The 18,789-nt window shown below is 35.9% G+C and overlaps 1 protein-coding gene across 1 annotated transcript in view; it reads right to left on the bottom strand.

The window, feature by feature from the left end:
• Positions 1–18,789, bottom strand: part of vwc2 (von Willebrand factor C domain containing 2) — a 221,697-nt gene that overhangs the window by 111,405 nt on the left and 91,503 nt on the right. Inside the window, exon 3 of the mRNA XM_002933417.4 lies at positions 3,807–3,936. Coding sequence (XP_002933463.2) covers positions 3,807–3,936 — 130 coding nt within the window. The remainder of the gene's footprint in view (positions 1–3,806; positions 3,937–18,789) is intronic.

Here is an 18,789-nt window from a genome sequence, read left to right as displayed (position 1 = left end):
TTCCTGTGAGTGGACGAGCTAATGAGAGTCTGTAGTCTCTTGTAGAAACAAGCATACACTGTTTGCAAAACTTAGACTGCCTCACTATGCATACATTTAGCTAATATCATTGATTTTTTATCCCCTCTTCAATATATAGTATATGGTATCTTTAAATGGTATGAATTTGTATGCCAGGAATATTTGATTGTTAATTAGTAACAGTACCTAGTTACAATTTTTATGCAATATTTATAATTTACAACTAATTATTGAACACCTATTTTGTACAATATAATAATAAGATGTGTAGGAAAGAAACAGCTGTAATGTGTTTAACTTAATATCTGAATACTATTTATTGTTCTGCTATAAAACTAATCCATTGATTCAGTTATATCAGATAGGATACCCCCAAAATTAGCATCCCACTAATCTGATTGTTCCCTACAGTTCATGTACAAAACCCTATTTATAAATTAACTACTAGGGTGTTTTGTTTTGTTTGTTTTTTTGCTTATTTACTAAGTAAAGCAGTTCCTTATTCTTCAACAAATATTTACTAAACCCACAGAAGACAATTTTGAGTTGGTTTGAAATTAATAAATTGCTTGAATAAAAATGTTTGGCAGTTCCTGGTGTGGCTGTTAAGTAAAACAGTTTGTTTAAGAGGCATTGAAACAGAAATTACTCTGAAGTAGAGTTAATTATCCATCAAAATGATTTCAGATAAGCAATTGTCCCAAGAACATCCTGCTATATTCTCATTCCCTTAACAATATATTTTGTAAATAAATCTGTACCATCTTATCTGCTTAATTTATCTTAATTATTACCTCAGGATACCGTGTGCAACTAGTAAGCTTCAAATGTTATTCACAAAGTTCCTCTCATTATTCCTTGCTGACATGGGCCATTTAAATTCTCCGGTTATAAAAAGTTGTTTTGCTATACAGCAAATCTAAAGGTTTAAAACGTTGTGGTGAAACAATGATCCTCTAAACACTACCTTTAAGACTGGCATCACAACAAGTGTTAGGAAGGTTCAGGAGAAACACAACAGCACAGTGATATTTTCAGATATTGTATGTTTTTTTTCTGGAAAATTTGGGAAATGTTCATCTACAAAACACAACACAAGACAAAGATATACAGATATACAGATTACTAAATGGTGTCCTGTGAAGTTGCCCTACACAGTATAAACCTTATTTATTTGGGCCAGCTAGAATGCGTGTGATAGCACCCTCAGCTTCTGTGTGAGCTCAGCTATCTGCAGGGCTGCTTTAAAGGACAAGTAAACCCCACACACAAAAATGTAATCAGTGAACAGCCTCTTTGAAATCTTTCAGTACCTGCCACTCTGGTTGTCCAGAAGTTAATAGTAAGGCTGCAACATCCCCTTAATCACTTTTCCTTCTCCTCCTGAAGCCCACTCAGCCCCCTCACTCAGGATATTGCTTTGACTTCTGGCTTGTGGGCATGCTCAGTGGTTCTAAGCTCAGATTACTAAACATGCCCTCCAGTCTAGCAGCCAGTGAAGAGATGGCATTGCAGGTCCCCTTAGAAACTCAGCTCTAGCTGTCTGCTTCATTTTTTTTTCTCCTAACCTCCTCTCCTGAGCTCAGCTCAAACAAAGCAGAACTTTTATCAGAGACAGTTGTGCCTGTGTGAGCCTGTATTCTTGATTAAATGTATGCTGAATAAGGGTCTGTGGGCCTGATTCACTAAAGTTTATCGCACGCTTTTTTGCGGTAAAAAAGACGCGACAATTAGCGCGCGATTCACTACAGCATTACCGCATGCGATAAGTCGCATTTTCGCATGCAGTATTTCTCGCGCTAGTTTTACCGCATACGTTCATTTCCGTGCTGAAAAGAATATGATCGCATGATTCACTATAACTTTTGTGCGCTAAATATCGCATTCGGCTATGCGAAAATTAACACCTACTACAGGCAGGCGAAAAATTATACAAAAGTACAGTAAATGATTTTTTGCAATAAAATATGGACTTACAGTGTTATTTATTCAAGTATGTGTTTCCCCTAGAGTGACACAGCCGCCAGTTTGCAGGGAAATGGTCATTTTTAATACAGTAATTTTCTGCAAGTATTGGCGTGTATGGCTAACATGGCATGCGTTCATTTGCGCGACTATTTATATTTGGCTACAAGTGATGAAATGTTTCGCCAGGCATGGATTCGCAGCGAATTTTTGGACGTGCGTTGAATTTTTTTGCGGCGGATTTTTTCATGCGTTTCGCAAAACAATCCGCCAATGGCAAAACGGCTGAAAAAATTTGCCACGCAAAAATTCACCGCACATACAAAAATTTATACAAGCGTCAAAAAATAATAGTCACAGCAACAATTTTTTTGCCGTTTCGTGGATCTTTCGAAAGATTTGCTAATTTTCACTAAAGATAACCAGAACACATTTGCTCATCACTAGTGGCTACTATTTATAAGCATCTACTATTTATATGATACCATTTATATGCTACCATTTATATGTGGCTAATATTTATATACACCATTTATATGCGGCGACAATTTTTATACACTATTTCTAAGCTACCATTCATATGCGGTGACTATTCGCGGGCGTAATTTAGCACATGTACCAGCAAATACCGCATTGAAATAGTCTTCGCGAGTTAAATAACGCATGCAATATCGCGCGTAAAAAAGCGCGAGTATGCTTATAGTGAATCGTGCGAAAAATCGCCAAAATTAAGACGCGGTAAAATTTTTACCGCACGCTATAAATAGCGCACGTTAAATCGCACTTTAGTGAATCAGGCCCTGTGTGTGTGTGTATGCTGTTTGCAGATTTTAATGTATCTGATTATGTATCAGAGGAAAAATGGCCACCGGGCTGCAATTTGTTTTAGGAAAATGTCATGGTGCTGGCAAGCGGAGGGGATATATGCAATACAAATGATGGCATTTGGGTTGGGGAGACATGCCCAACTGATATACATTGTAGGCAAATGTAGGCTTTACATGCCCTTTAAGGTACCAGTGGGCCCGGGCAGATCTAATTGATGGGTTCCCACAACTGCTTATTGGACTACCCTCAAGCAGGGGAACTGAAGTACAATAAAGCAGGAAAAACAGAGCTGAGCTTGCTGAAATAGATATGAGGTCCAGGTGTGCCAGCCTGTACCAAAAGTGTGGGAAAAGAGAAACTGTAATCACAAATACCAGCTTTTGTCTAATAGAAATTAAAACACATGGTTATGTTGAGCTCATCAAGCTCTGCTATTTCTGGGGTATACTTCAGTCAAAAGTTATAGCAGATAAAAATATAATGGTGGGCCCCATGTTCTTGTGAGCACTGGGCAATTGCCTCTTTTGCCCTTTTATTAAAATGGCCCTGGCTATCTGCAGGAAGAGACTACATCTAGTGATAAGTGAATTTGTGAAATGCACTGGGGTCAACAGGTGGTTTCTCTGACACCATAAATACATTTAAGTAGTCAATGGGCGTTTCTTCTTTCAATGAAGACGTTTGGTTAAAAAAAAATTGCAGAGCACAAAAAGGAGAATTTTTCTACAAATCCATGCCTGGCGAAAAATGTAGCTCATTACTAGTTAAATCTACTAAAGCCATATAAAATGCTACACGAGTATACTACAGCTTTATATTTAAGCAGCACATAACATTAACTGAGCAACTGTATAGTTCTTTCAAACTTAGGTTCAAAAACCCCTATTACAAGAAGCATCATAAAGTCCCAAATCAGTTTCCTTAATCTTCAAAAACAGTTCCATAGGCAGCACGTAACAGTTAGTAGACATTCGCTAAGCAGATTGTTTTACCATTTTTGCAGATAGGACAGCACTGCTCTGGCTCATACACAGGATCCACGCACTCCGTCTGAGGACACGCTGACACCGTACACATTACTTCGCCGTTGGCGTCGCAGCGACACTTCTCACAGGGAGATACCTGAAATATACACAGTTTCGTTACTATATTTTAAAGCAGATGCCAGTTTTGTACCCCTTGGTTGCGGGAGAGAATACTGAACTAAACATTTCAGCGCTTATGTAATTGCTGATTATCTCAAATTAAAATGGTAATGATATTTGTATATCTGTGCCAAATACTTAGGGGCTGATTTACTAAGACACGATTTCGAATCCGAATTGGAAAAATTCCGATTGGAAATGAACATTTTGCGACTTTTTCGTATTTTTTTGCGATTTTTTCGGCGTCTTTACGATTTTTGCGTAAAAACGCGAGTTTTTCGGCGTCTTTACGATTTTTGCGTAAAAACGCGAGATTTTCGTAGCCATTACGAAAGTTGCGCAAAGTCGCGATTTTTTCGTAGCGTTAAAACTTGCGCAAAAAGGCGCGACGTTTAAGTTTTAACGCTACTAAAAAATCGCGACTTTGCGCAACTTTTGTAATGGCTACGAAAAACTCGCGTTTTTACGCAATAATCTTAAAGACGCTGAAAAAATCGCGTTTTTACGCAAAAATCGTAAAGACGCCGAAAAAATCGCAAAATTACCGATCATTACGAAAAAACGTAATCGGACACATTCGGCCCGTTCGTGGGTTAGTAAATGTGCCCCTTAGAGTTGTTTACACAAAAAACCATATATATAATAAAAAAATATTTCATTGGGCATGACTATTATTTATGCATTAGCACCTTGCACATTAGTAATCACATTAGTCTCATGGGCATAAGGGACTTGCAAAGATCTGAGGACCTAGAGGAACCTGAAAACAATATCTCTAGTCAACTGCATTTTTAATCGCTACTCAGCCTCACAGTAAGTGCCACAATTGGAGCCACAAATAAGTAGTAGATAGCTGAGGGATGGGCATGGACTAGGAGCTTCACTACAAGAAATATTCTAAACAGGCTTTTAAAGTGATACAGGCACTTAGCCAGAGAAAACAAGAAAGCAAAGGACTTTCTCACCTACCATATCTGCGCATTACCTCTCCAGCAGTCTTTTATTTCTGCTTGATATTGCCTGCATTTTGTCTCTCTGATTACATGTAAGGTGTCTTTCCATAATTTGGATCTCAATACCATAAGTCTACTAAAAAATCAATAAAACATTAATCAAACCCAATAGGATTGTTTTGCATCCAATAAGAATTATTTATATCTTAGTTGGGATCAATTACAAGGTAGTGTTTTATTGCTACATAGAAAAAGGAAATCCGATTTAAAATTCTCAATTATTTGATTAAAATGGAGTCTATGGGAGACAGGCTTTCTATAATTTGGAGCTTTCTGGATAACGGGTTGCCGGATAAGGGATCCAATACCTGTACTGTCCTCTGTGTGCCCTATTCTTTCCTGACTGCGCTTCTCATACTGACATACTTTCCTAAAGTCATTCAGTATGCTATGGTGAAGGGGCTTAAATGTTTTAAAGGATAAGTAAGCCTTTTATTTTAAAATCCCCTAACACAGGGATTTTAATTAATAGTCTAGATTAATTAAAATCGCTGCTATTTCATACCTATCTGTCTACAGTTTCTCTCTTAGTGTATGGGTAGCACCATCACCAACTCTCATCATGGGGCAGTGTTTAGATGCCTTAGTTATAATGACTTAATATACTTCATACAAGTTTGGTTTAATACACACAAATGTTTGACTTTCTAAATTAAAAAACAAACAGGTACAGGTATGGGACCTGTTATCCAGAATGCTTGGGACATGGGGTTTTCCGGATGAGGGATCTTTCCGTAATTTGGATCTCTAGAACTTAGCTCTGCTAATAACAATTTAAATATTAAATAAACTTAATAGGCCTGTTTTGCCTCCAATGAGGATTACTTATATCTTAGTTGGGATCAAGTGCAAGGTACTGGTTTATTATTACAGAGAAAAAGTAAATCATTTTTTAAAAATTTGAATTATTTGCTGGAGTCTATGGCAGATGGCAGAATTCGGAACTTTCTGGATAACGGGTTTCCGGATAAGGGACCCCATACCTGTACTAAAGTAAAATGATAGCGTCATTTGTTGTAAAAAGTGATCCTAAATTCCTAGTAACACAGAATGCAGGCCCTACATGAGGTGAAATTGATGTGATAATATAATAATATATGTGGCAAATATTTGTATTAATATAACATAGCAAAACAAAACACACAAAACTGGGTCTAGAAATAAACAACATAAAAATGATTAATAATCTTAGTTGGGGTTGTCAGCATGTTTGTGCAGTGGTTACTGTTGTGATCCCAGAGTGCTGGGGCCTTGGGATTAAGTCTGAGCAGATACTGAGTTTGTATTTTCTCCTTCTGTTTGCATAGATTTCCTAGGGATGCTCTAGTTTCGGCCCAAGCCCCAAACATAGCGATAGGCTAATCATCTTCTCATGAAACTTGTAGCTTGTAGGAAACTGGCCCTAGCTTGTACATGGGTGCATTTGCATGTATTGTATCACTGTATTAAATGATGCATTTGTAGAGTAATGAAGAAACCAGATCAGCAAAACCAGATAAATGCCAATGCATAATTCTATGAACACTAATATAAAACATATGTATATAATTATATAAAAGAAACACTTATTACTTGGCTAAATGACATGTAAAATGTTTCTTACTCTCATTTGAAAGAAATTAAGTATGTGCCTCAATCTTGTTTGGTGACTGATGTGTTTCGGTAAATTTTATGTCTTCTGCTTTCAATATGTTTCACGATTAATGTTAGATTTAAAGGAAGGTGAACAAAAATCAATATTTTTTCCATTCCTTACTCTCCCAAGGTTGCCAGAAAGGTCTGGAGTGTAACTAGATTTCAGTCTCCAAAGGTAAGTGTAATTATAGGGGGCTTTCCTTTGTTTCATTCTGTGTTTCTGAAATAGGATTTTAAAATCTTCAGTGGCTTTCGAACCCTAGTACATGTAGCATTCTAACTCGTCTAATCCAAACATCCCACTAATCTGCAAAAACACTGTACAAGTATTTGTAAAATGCCACCACCTAATGGAATAAAGGGAAACACTTCTGGGGGAAATTAGGGTTTAAAGGAGACATTTTATATAAAGTTCATATTCAGTTATAATATTCATCCTCCCTCAAAATGTGAAATGATGCAGAAAGAAAGATGTTTTGAAAGCATTTTACCTCCTAAAACTGTCATTATATGAGAGCTACAGAGACAACCTCTCTAATCAGAAGCCAGAGTGAAATGAAAGATGGGAGTGTCTCTTTAGACTCCCACAGGAAGCGGTCACAGCACTGACTGACAGGCTTTACTCAACCCCTCCCAGTTCCCTCCTTCTGTGGGGGGGGGAGAGGAGAGGAGCGAGCAGACGAGGAACGGACTGCCTGTGACATCGCAAAGCCCCACCCACCCTATGCATATTCACTGCACTTTAAGTAGCTGCTGCTCTGTTACTGAAGTCTATCAGGGCCGGCTGCCCCAGCCACATACTGAAGAGTCTAAACCGGAAGCTGGCAAAAGGTCTGGATAAGGCACAGTTTTCAAGTAGTTATGGACATATTTGAACGAAAAGGTATGAAAATAAAAGCACTTACTTCTATTTTACATTACTTTACATGGTTTAGTGCATTTTATGGTATATATCCGCTTAAAACTGTAGCATTTTCAAACAATACAGTTTGTATGAAAAAAGGAAATAAATGTCATCTAATGCAATGATTCACATCTAAAATGGGGGGGGGTTCAAAAACTTTGTGTATTATAATTGCACATACAACCGACGTTTCAGTCCCCTTTTGGTAAAAAGGTCCAAAGGTGACCGAAACATTGGTTGGACATGCAATTATAATACACAAAGTTTTTGAACCACAAGAGCCTTGGTGCTGGCTGTGATTTGTTTTATGCAGTATATATATCAAAATACTATATATATATATATATATATATATATATATATATAAAATATATTTTCAGACGGGGACACCCAAATTAAAATTACAATGTCTATTGTGAGCATATCACACAAAAATCCCATGTTTCGGTCTTCATTATGACCTTTCTTAAGGATAAAATATAGACATTATAATTTTAATTAGGGTGTGCCAGTCTGAAAATATATATTTTCTATGCAATTTACTGAGCACCCCACTAAGGGAAATTTTTGGCATCGGAGTGCAGACACTTGAGAGATTTTTGATGTGTGTACCTGCATCATTTGAACTATAAAATAGATTATTTCTTTTATTAATGCATCTATCATATTTATCTACATTTGAATTTTCATTGACATGGAATTCACTGACTTATTACCAAGCCATTATTTTCCACCAAAACCTTCCAAACAATAATGGTGTGGTTGCAATATAATGTATGCTGTAAAAAAGGATTCAGTAAAATAATAATAGTAATAATAATAACATGACATTATTGTTCTTTATTTATGCAGAACTGACATTATCTCAGCATAACACTAATAATAATAACATTAAAATAAGATGTGTAACAACTTCTAGAGTAGTATAGCCTGCTGAAGGCGCTGCAAGTACAAGTTTTGCTAAAGCCTGGGCACAACCTAGGCCTTTTTGTAATCAGTTTGCAAACTGCTTCATTGTTAGCCATCATACAGGTGAGGTATGCATTTCTAGGTTTGATTGCCCTTATAATGCATATTATTTCACAGGGAGCAAATAAGCCCTGCAGTTACCACTGTGATTCAGGCAACTGGCATTTTGGCACCTACCAGTGGGTCAAACAAGCCCTGTGGCTGAAATGTTTTGGCATGAGCTTCTCTGTTTTATTATCATTAGTCACTTAGGGAAATCTACACCCTTAAAAATGTTTAATGCATTTTATGCGAGTCTGATGTCAGCAGCCTGACAAAAGTCATGTGGGCAATTAAGCCATTCATTGTGAAGAATAAGCTTCTTGTCAACTTCAATGGAGAGGGTAGGGTAGAATCAGAACTCAGAGTAATATGGCTCCCCTTTGAATGATGTACAACACTGGCCATCACCAAAGAGAGGTGCAAGCAAATTAAATGGTGTGTCTTGAACCAGCCTCAGGGAATTTACTTGTTTAAATAGTCATTTTGTATAGCTATTTGTATATGAGAGGACATCAAGTCAAAGTAGTTCAACTTGGTATTTAAATCTCCCTCCCTCCCTCCCTTCCTCCCTCCCTTCCTTCCTTCCATTTTTCTCTTTTTTCGTTTCTATCTAACCTGTCTGTGTAAATCTACAGTGCCCACAGGCTGCCCTCGTTCCCTGCCCCTCTCCACAAATCTGGACCTGTAAATCTATCCTGGTGGTTAATAATCACCAGTATTTAAAGCTGTATTTAACTTGTGTCTAGGGTTGTGGTTCTCACTATGTTCACATTTATCTTTGCAATCAAGAAAACAAATCACAGGAAGTAAAAAGAACCACCGGGCAAGAAGCAATTCAGGAAACTTTATACATCATTTACAAAACTAGTGCCTGAATAATAGATTGTACTAGATTACAGTCTAAGTAATTCCAGAAGACATTTTGATTTGCTAAAACCTAGAATAAAAATAGCTCAAAAGCATAACTTTTAGCATTATAAAATAATGTACAAATTGTGTTTAATCCTAAAAACAGACATGAAACTCAAGCTGCAATAATTTGCTATATGACTGCAGGCAGCATGTAAAAATGCTAAATAACACTTGCAATAGTGCTGAACCAGTTAAGCACTACAGTACAGAAGTCTAGACACAAATTTAAATAAGTAATGCAGCAACACTGGTATCAATTTATAGTGGGATACGCGTTAAGGCTTTTGCGACACAACCCTGAAATCTATTCACCTCTCTGATCAGGAAGCATGCTATTTAAATACATTAAGCATTTTGTGTTGCATATATGCAGTCTAATTTAATAAAGGAATACATAAGCAGAATATATTTCAGTCCTTTTTTTTTTTACTTGACGTAAACAGGACATAAAGCTATGGAGTACAAGTCGATAGAATGTATGTGTAGTCATTGAATATTTTATGATGTTAGCCTGCATATACAGGAATCAACATTCTGGAGCAGATATGGACATAAATAAATTATTTTTAACTTTTAAATAGCTAAATAACACTGTATTTTTACTGATACCAAAATACTAAAATTATTTTATTTTGGTTATCATCTGGTTTATTGGGAATTCATTTATTTACAGCAGGGATCCCCAGCCTTTTATACCCGTGAACCACATTCAAATGGAAAAAGTGTTGGGGAGCAACACAAGCATGGAAAAAGTTACTGGGGGTTCAAATAAGAGCTATGATTGGCTATTTAGTAGCCCCTATGTGGACTGGTTGCCTATAGAAGGATCTGTTTGACTTTACACTGGGTTTTATGCAACCAACACTTGTCTCCAAGACAGAAATTCAAAAAAGAGCACCTACTTTGAGGCCACTAGGAGGAACATCCAAGGGGTTGGTGAGCAACATGTTGCTCATGAACCACAGGCTGGGGATCACTGATTTAGAGAGAACCAAACTGTAAAACTGAGTGAAATAGTATATTTAATACAATTTGCCTAATTTTCCATTCATTGTCATAGCTTATATTGATACTCCAAAGAAGACATGCAATAAACCTAACAATCTGCTTTATATATTATAACAAACAGTAGAAGGATAGCAGAACAATTTTGAAGACAGCAGCCATTTAGTTTAGGGGAAGCTAATATAAGGTGGAATCTTATTACAGTTTTGCAGAATACTGTATATGGTATTCTATAAAAATGAACATATTTCAGAATACCCCAGCTTGAACCTAACATTGCATATACAGATACAGCATAGGTTACTGCAATGTAATTAAAACTCATTCGTGCTTTTGCTTGGATAAGTTAGCTCCCAGGGTGAGAGACATGACTGTTCACTCACATATGTTGCTAGGAAACTGGTACAGCATTGCAGTGCCTACAAAGCAAGCATCTTTGTATTAAAATAGTCATTTTAGTTTATATTTAAGAGTTACATGGGCTATATTACAACAGGTCACTCATAGCAACCATTAAGAAGGCATTTTTCTCTATAAGCTTTTGTTTCTATATAGTTGTGTTTTATGTTCACAACTTCAGGTTGGTCATGATCCACCCTTGATAAGTTATTAACACAAAAATCTGCATTAGTATAAAACATTTTTATACAAGGGGTTCATCATTCATTTGCAGAAATTAATCAAGAACCCTCTAAAACTGAGCCAGAGGAACAACTAAATTGTATATGATATTTGGAGCAACAGTCAGGTGGAATAGAAAACTTAAAGATTTAACAACTACATTAGATGCATGCTATTAATCCTGTAGGCCATTCTAAAGGTCACATACGACAAGAGGCAAAAGTGCAAACACAAACTATTGTTATACTGTATGTTACATTGCAACAGCACAAAATACATGCAAAATGTACTACAGGCACTTATCTTTCAAGCATATGTATATTCCCAGTTAAATTAAGGGGGTAATTTAAAGTCATAAACTTTCAGTAATGTATAGCAACAAACTTTTTGATTAATTGCATTAACTTCTCAAGTTTGTATCTTCTTTAGTGATAAGCAAATTTTTTCACTATGCATGGATTTGCAGGAAAATTCCGCATTTCAGCATTGTCTTTTTTTTTGCACAAAACTGCAAAATTTCATTGCAGAAAAGCTGTGTTTAAAAAAAGAAATGCGTGTTTAAAAAAGGTGCGGTCACGATAAAGCGAATTTTCTACAGTTTTGGACATTTTTTTGATTTGCTAATCACCAGTCTTCTTAAACCAGATAACAAGTAAGATATAAACCAATCTCCTGCTGTCATTCACTTTTTCAACTGTCTTGCACTCTAATAGCAATGAAAAAGTCATTGTGTAATGTTATATCTATTAGAGCTACCTGTGTAGCAGTCCAAACCCTCAAAGTGTTTTTTATATCATGCACCACTACCTACCCATGATTTCCAAAGGCTTTCTGCTTGGCGCTAAAAGATTATAAACCAAGTTCCATCAGTCTTACTTCCCATCCACATCTATTGGTATAGTGGCATAAACAAGTTACATAAAAACAAATAAAAAGTGGGAATTCTAGGGTACTGTTCAATAGTGCTGTGTAAAATCACATGACAAAATAAACGAGGATCACACCAGGTAAATTGCAATAGACTCCAAAACTAATTAAATAGAATATAGCATAAATATATCTTAATCATTGAGATGTATTTTAAAATAATCAACAGAAATAACCCTGACGAGCAAAAACTGAAAAATGAACACATTAATACAATTCATTTGATACATCATACTAAATAGATTTTCAACTCATTCAAGTATAATCACTCAATAATTGTTAAAACATTAGCCCAATAAAATTATGTATTTAATACAATGTTACATTGTATATTCATACTTATTCATTTAATCTCAAAAGTACAGAATTCAAATTAAAACGCCTTCACAATTTCTAAATTGCAGTCTCAATATAAGGTACACCCATAAATCACCATCACACATGGAAGTTCACTATTCACATTAAAACATATTTCTGCTTGCATGCAAATCATAGAATTCTCTGTTGGTAAAACTCATTACATGCAGCTGGAAGGATAATATGTTAGTGGTAAGACACAAACTATAATAAATGCATTGGGTGGTGCGTAAAGATTGATAACTCCTTTCAGTTTGTATTAGAAACAATTGCCACTGGTGAATCAATTCTCAATCACAGCAGCCTTTTATATTGAAGGGTGGAAAGGAGTGGAATTATATTACCACATTTAGGTATAGGTGGCCGTATATTTTTCAGATATATCTGAAAAAAATAAAGCTACCCTGGTGTGTTTGCAACAAAATACTCAAATTCCATTGTTACAGTTTGTGATCTCAGCTTTAGGAAGCAGTAATTCTGCACCACCTCACCTATGTCTTTCACCAAGACAGGCAAAAGGTAGTGTCCATTTCTGCAGCTCTGGTATTGTGTTTTCAATAAACACTGTAACTCATGGTCGCTTGGTAATGCAAGTAATAACAAGCCAAACACTGTATATCATTGCAGCTGACTTCCCATTGACAGACTGTAAGAACCACCCATGATCACTAAGAACACTCACTGGCATTTTCTTGGGTGATAATAATGAGTCTACTTGCAATGCTTTTCATTGCAATCACTGTAAAGCTATCTGAGGTGATCCAGAGCATCATAGCATTGGGGGGGGGGTTTAATAACATTCGGATTTTCCCCCAACAAACCTCTACAACCAGATAAACCAAATAAAGATCTTCCAGTTGTTAAAGGTACATCTGTCACTAATGTTTTTTAATTTGGAATTGTCACAGTTTTGACTCATAAAAAAATCATAAAAAATGTTTTTGTTTTATGATAAAATCAGGTTCTTGGTGTCAGGAAACCCAAACTGAAAAAAATGAGCAATAGTAAATGCCTCCATTGTATGATTCTTTCAATTTATGCTGATCAGAACTTATGGCTTTATTGAATAAGCTTATAATACAGACCTGTGCCTTTATGGCTGCTTTTTAGTTCCTGACAGACAAAGTTACCAACAATAAAAACAACAAGGAAACTTAAGAGTCTAAATCTCAAAGTAGAACTTAAACATTGTTAAGTTAGACTAAATGGATTGTGAATAACCTGCTGCAGACATTGCCTTAGAAAGAGGGGGCCATTTTGTTGTACCTTTTGTGCTATCATTGGTTTCACTGACCTGGGCAGATGTTATTTGTTCTCGAATTTGTAGCAGATGTCTGTGATTCCTACAAAGAGTCTGCCCTGTATCTGTACGAACCAGATATGATCTTGGGCTCAGTCTGGGACTTACATTGGCAGCTCTTCCCAAGATTTGGAACACTGAATGGGACCTCTACTTTTCTTTGCCAAAGGTGGATGTTCTCTAGAATGTTTAGCATGAACTTCATTTCTCTTGGTTCTAAAATTAAGCTTTTTGTACACCACTGCTACATCTTGGTATGATGGCCATGGTTGAGTGGTTGGAACAGTAGTTCATAACTGCTAGATTGTGTTGTCCTCTAAAAGTAAAAATACCCATACCAATTATCTCACCACACCCATTGGTGTCATATAGCCCTACAGTATTAATGGAACCAGAATGAATAATAATAATAATGAAAATAATAAAAATAAAGAAAGGTCATCTACATTTAAATAATGTAAAATGGAGAACATATTTTTACAATTAAGAGGTATAGAATATTCATTAATGTATAAAATATTATGTAATGTATTAAAATATAAGGACACACATTCTTACTGTTGACCTTAATATTTTAAGAGCAAATTCATTATTTTTAAATAAGAAAATTGATAGTTATCATACTTAAGTTGTAAATGGTTTCTATGCACTCTCTTTACAAGTTGGCATTTCATTCTTATTTTTCTCTACTTAAAACTGTTTTATATATTATTATATTGCAGTGTACAATATTATTGCACTCCTCAGCCCCAGCCTTCTGAAGTGCTTTCAGTGATAGAAACAATGCATATGGGCAGCACATACAGACCCATATGTTCACTGTTGGAGATCTCTGTGGTACTCATCAACATGCAGGAAAATAGTGAATGCAGGGATTTCTGTGCAAAGCGCAATACAAAGCAATGCAAGGCAGACCAAGAAAGATGTCCATCTGCAAAAGCATATTCAATTAAATCATACAACGTGCTCTCACATAATTGGGTATCATGTGTTTTCATATTAATGTTTTATTAACCACATAAAGTAATTACATAAATAATTTACATATACATGTAAAAAAAATGGGTAAATGGAGTGGAGAATTCTGAATTCTAAACACAACACTATATTGTATATAATATCATAGCATCTACTTCAATTTATATGATTGGCAATATAACATCTCAAGTCATACTTAATATTGAATTGCATACAAAGCAAGCTCTCTTTAGTATCCATAGTGATATTGTGTAGACACAGTTTAGATAATGTGCTATGAGCAGGCAGTAGCAGTGTATTTTCTCATCAATTAAACTGAAGGGCACTTCAATTAACTACAATTTTTTTAAATAAATTCCTACATCCTTGCCAAATGACTGCTTTGGTAAGCTTCTCTGGTCATAGTTAGGGTGAAAAAACATTTATAAACGTTGTAAAGACCTATAGAGAAATGTGGTGTGTTTTCCTATACACATGCATGCCATTCATTTTTCTAAAAGCTCTGTAATAAAGCAAGAAAAATGTGCAGCAGTGTTAATTAAAACATTATATAGGTCACCTAGGACTGTGAAATGTACAAAACTTACTTTTTTATTATCTTTATTTCATCTGATTCTGGAAGTCCTATTGTGAGTATTGTCATACATATTCCTTTGTAAGTAAAATATGCAATCATATATTAATCATACCTCCCAACATTTTGAAAATGGAAAGAGGGACAAAAAGAAATACCATGCCTATTTTTGCGACCACACCCCCTAAATACCACTCCCATTTGACTAAATTTGGCAGGTTATTTGAACACATTTCTGTGGGTTTGGTTTTATGTTTTATTACAGTTTTGTTAAGACAGCGGAAATTGCCCTTTAAGCAGCGAGTCTCAGTTCCCCCAAGAGACATGTTTAGTTTATTAGTTACAATTGTACCTAAGTGTAGGTGTGGCTTCTTAACTTTCTTTGCCAAAAGCCCACTTATTTAATTAGATATGAGAAACAATGTATCTAAGTACAGGTGAAGCTTGTTAAGATTTCTGGGCTCTCTGCCAAAGGCTACTTTTTAATTAAGTTTGAGCAACATTGTATCTTTTTTAGCATTCAGTGCAGGAGATCAAAGGGAAATAAGGGACTTTTCAGTAAGAATCCTGGCTGAGCTGTCAAAAAAGGGGCTGTCCCGTGAAAATTGGGACAGTTGGGAGCTATGTATTAATTACCAAAAGGAATAACCCTTTCAATAACATACAATGAGCAATTTAATTTTCCTAGAGACCATTCCTTTATTAGATTATTATCAAATAACAATGTTCTCTATTATTACACTGAAATACAGTATATATATTAATCTTGACAATACTAAACATTTTCTCTGTAGATGAAGATTTTGTGCAATGCTTTGGCAAACTTTAGGAGCTTAAGGTTGCTATGATCCATTCAAACCAATGGGCACAGTGTTTGTTTCAATGGCAGTTTTTCTATCACTCTATTTACTGAAGAATTCACGAGTTTTGGTCAGTTCTTGTGATGTTTTGCTATTAAAGTCTATGGAAACTTTACCCAAGGCAAAAAAATGATTTCCGCATTTCAATAAATATACCTTTAAATAAGCAAACAGTTTACTGTATGCACAGTCAATTTCTTATAATAATTCTTTCATTTAAATGTATGAGCAGCTCTCACATTTTGCATGGAGCCATTCTCTATAAAAACTTAAGCCAAAATGTAAACAAGCAAACGTTTCAGTCCTCAGTCAGGACAGTTATGAAGAAAACATCAATAACATTAAGCACACATGTATGGACACACAGTGGCATAAATACGTGAGGCAGGTGCTGCCTACCATTGTGGCTTCCCTCAAGGAAGGAAGGGGGGGCCTCCTGGAACAAATTTTGCACAAAAGCTCACCAGACACTATCATATCTGACAGCACACAGGCAAGGATGCCAATGTTAATGTGCATTAGCGTGTATTGAGCACCTACATATATATGTATATGTACTGGAAAGTGTCAGCACTTTTACCAATTGTACAATCAAGGTGCTCTTCAATGTGGGTAATATATTTTCACATTTTAGGATTAGAGTTGTTTCAACTTAATTAACACTGAGTATCATGTGAAGCCCTTTGCTAGGGATCTTAATTCTTTACTATAACAATTACAGGTACATTGATCAGCACCTACATATATATGTATTGTAAAGTGTCAGCACTATTACCAATTGTACAATCAAGGTTCTCAGTCAATGTGAGTAATGTATTTGTTCCCCCATTAAGGAGGGGAGGCAATTTAGATCAAAACACTGAATATACTGGCTCCATTTGGTTTAAACGAATATTGTTCATTTTTATGCTTCCTTAACCAACGCTAGATTTATGGTGTTACCTCAATCCACTGCCTTGGATATATACAGTATATTTCATACATATATTTCATGTTTTTATTGCTATATGTGTTGAGTTTTATACCTGACAAAAAAAGTTTTTATTACATTGATATAGTATTACATTGGTTGACTTCACCTTCACGAGTTTGGGCATATTGCTAAATGTGTATTTAGTATATTCTATGCTCTTATACCTAAAAAACATTATTGCATTGGTATATTACTATACTTGTTGACTTCACCTTCACTAATTTGGGTATATTGCCAAATATTTGTATAATATACTTTATGCTTTGTTATTTTGAGATATTATATTCTCTGCTTGATGCAGGGTTGGGGTTTATCACATGATTCACTCACATGATTCTATTGTTACATCTCATTGGGTCTGATTTGGGTTAGTGATTTACATATAGATGTGTTGTATTACTAGTATTCTAGTCTTGAACAAGGTCTTAGAAAGAGACCGAAACGTCGTTATGGAACAATAAAAGTAATTTTTTTGTAAACGTTCCCGGTGTGCACCTGCTTATGTGGGATTTTATATATATATATATATATATATAGCATGCAAAAATAAATGCCGCACTCACAGGACTTAGTAAGGAAAAAAAATTAGCTTTATTTCAAACGTCCACCTAACGTTTCAGCTACTTCCACAGCCTTTCTCAAAGTGAATAAACACACACAGAAACCCACTGATAAACCCAATATGGCGCCAAAATTAGTCTGATGACATCACTCAATTGTTAGCCAGTGCCCACCCCCATGCGTGTACATATATCAAAAACAGAAAAACCACAATACAAAACTAAAAAGTGAAAACAAAGATAAAGAGAGCGAATATACAAAGGCTCCAGGAATACAAAGATAAGGGAAGTGAAAATAAAATCAAAAAGGGAAAAGGAAAAAGAAATGGAGAAAGAAGCACCCTGTATAGCTGAACTGCAGCTCCCATATTGTGCCATGTTGCAGCATAACAGACAGTACAGAATACATTCATTTATATGGTCACACATCCCTGCACCTACCCAACCTCACAGCGGTTCCTCTCTTTTCATATTGATAATGCGCGTCCATTCCGGAAGCAGACAATTTACCATTGTCGCAGCTGACATGCAGGGTCCCTCCCGTCCATTAAAGGAGCGGACCTATTATAGTTGCGGGGATGCGAGGGTACGGACTTCACTCTGCTCGTTCACAAAGCAGTATAGAAGGGGCCCCTTTGCGTGCCCAGTGTCAGTCATTTCAGAGACGGAGGAAAGAAACTTCAGTTTCTCATAATAACCACCAAAGCTGGCGGATCTGTTTAGGTTAAGTGGAGGGCACTGGGGTGGTAATGAATAAGGGATATAGTGTAGACCAAGTGCTCCAGTAACTCACAACCCATATAGTGGTTCTGAACGGTAGCCGGTTTAAATAAAAGGAATGGGTATAGGTGGTCACAAAAGGGAACAATAGGTAAATAAAAAATAAAAAGCCTGTTCAATGTATGCCTCTCAGGTTCCAGGCCTATGGATTTAGTTGTTGCCTACAGCACAGGGTTTATAAGGGAAAAACAAAAAGAAAAGAAAGAAAAAAAGAATAGACCATAGACGGTGTGTAGTAAGGAAAAACAAAGTCTCAACACAGAGCATATTATTCAACAGTAAAGTTGTGTGTTACAAAGTTCTGGTATTCACATTAAACGTTGCATAGGTATCCTTTAGTAACAAAGTTTCACCTAAGGCAGATTGTAGCAGCGTGTAACCCCTAAATGGTTATTGTAACATTTTTCTCACTGCAGTCTT

This window comes from Xenopus tropicalis, chromosome 6 (genome assembly GCF_000004195.4).
Source record: "Xenopus tropicalis strain Nigerian chromosome 6, UCB_Xtro_10.0, whole genome shotgun sequence".
Classification (NCBI taxonomy): Eukaryota; Metazoa; Chordata; class Amphibia; order Anura; family Pipidae; genus Xenopus; species Xenopus tropicalis.
This window is presented reverse-complemented; position numbering and strand designations above follow the sequence as displayed.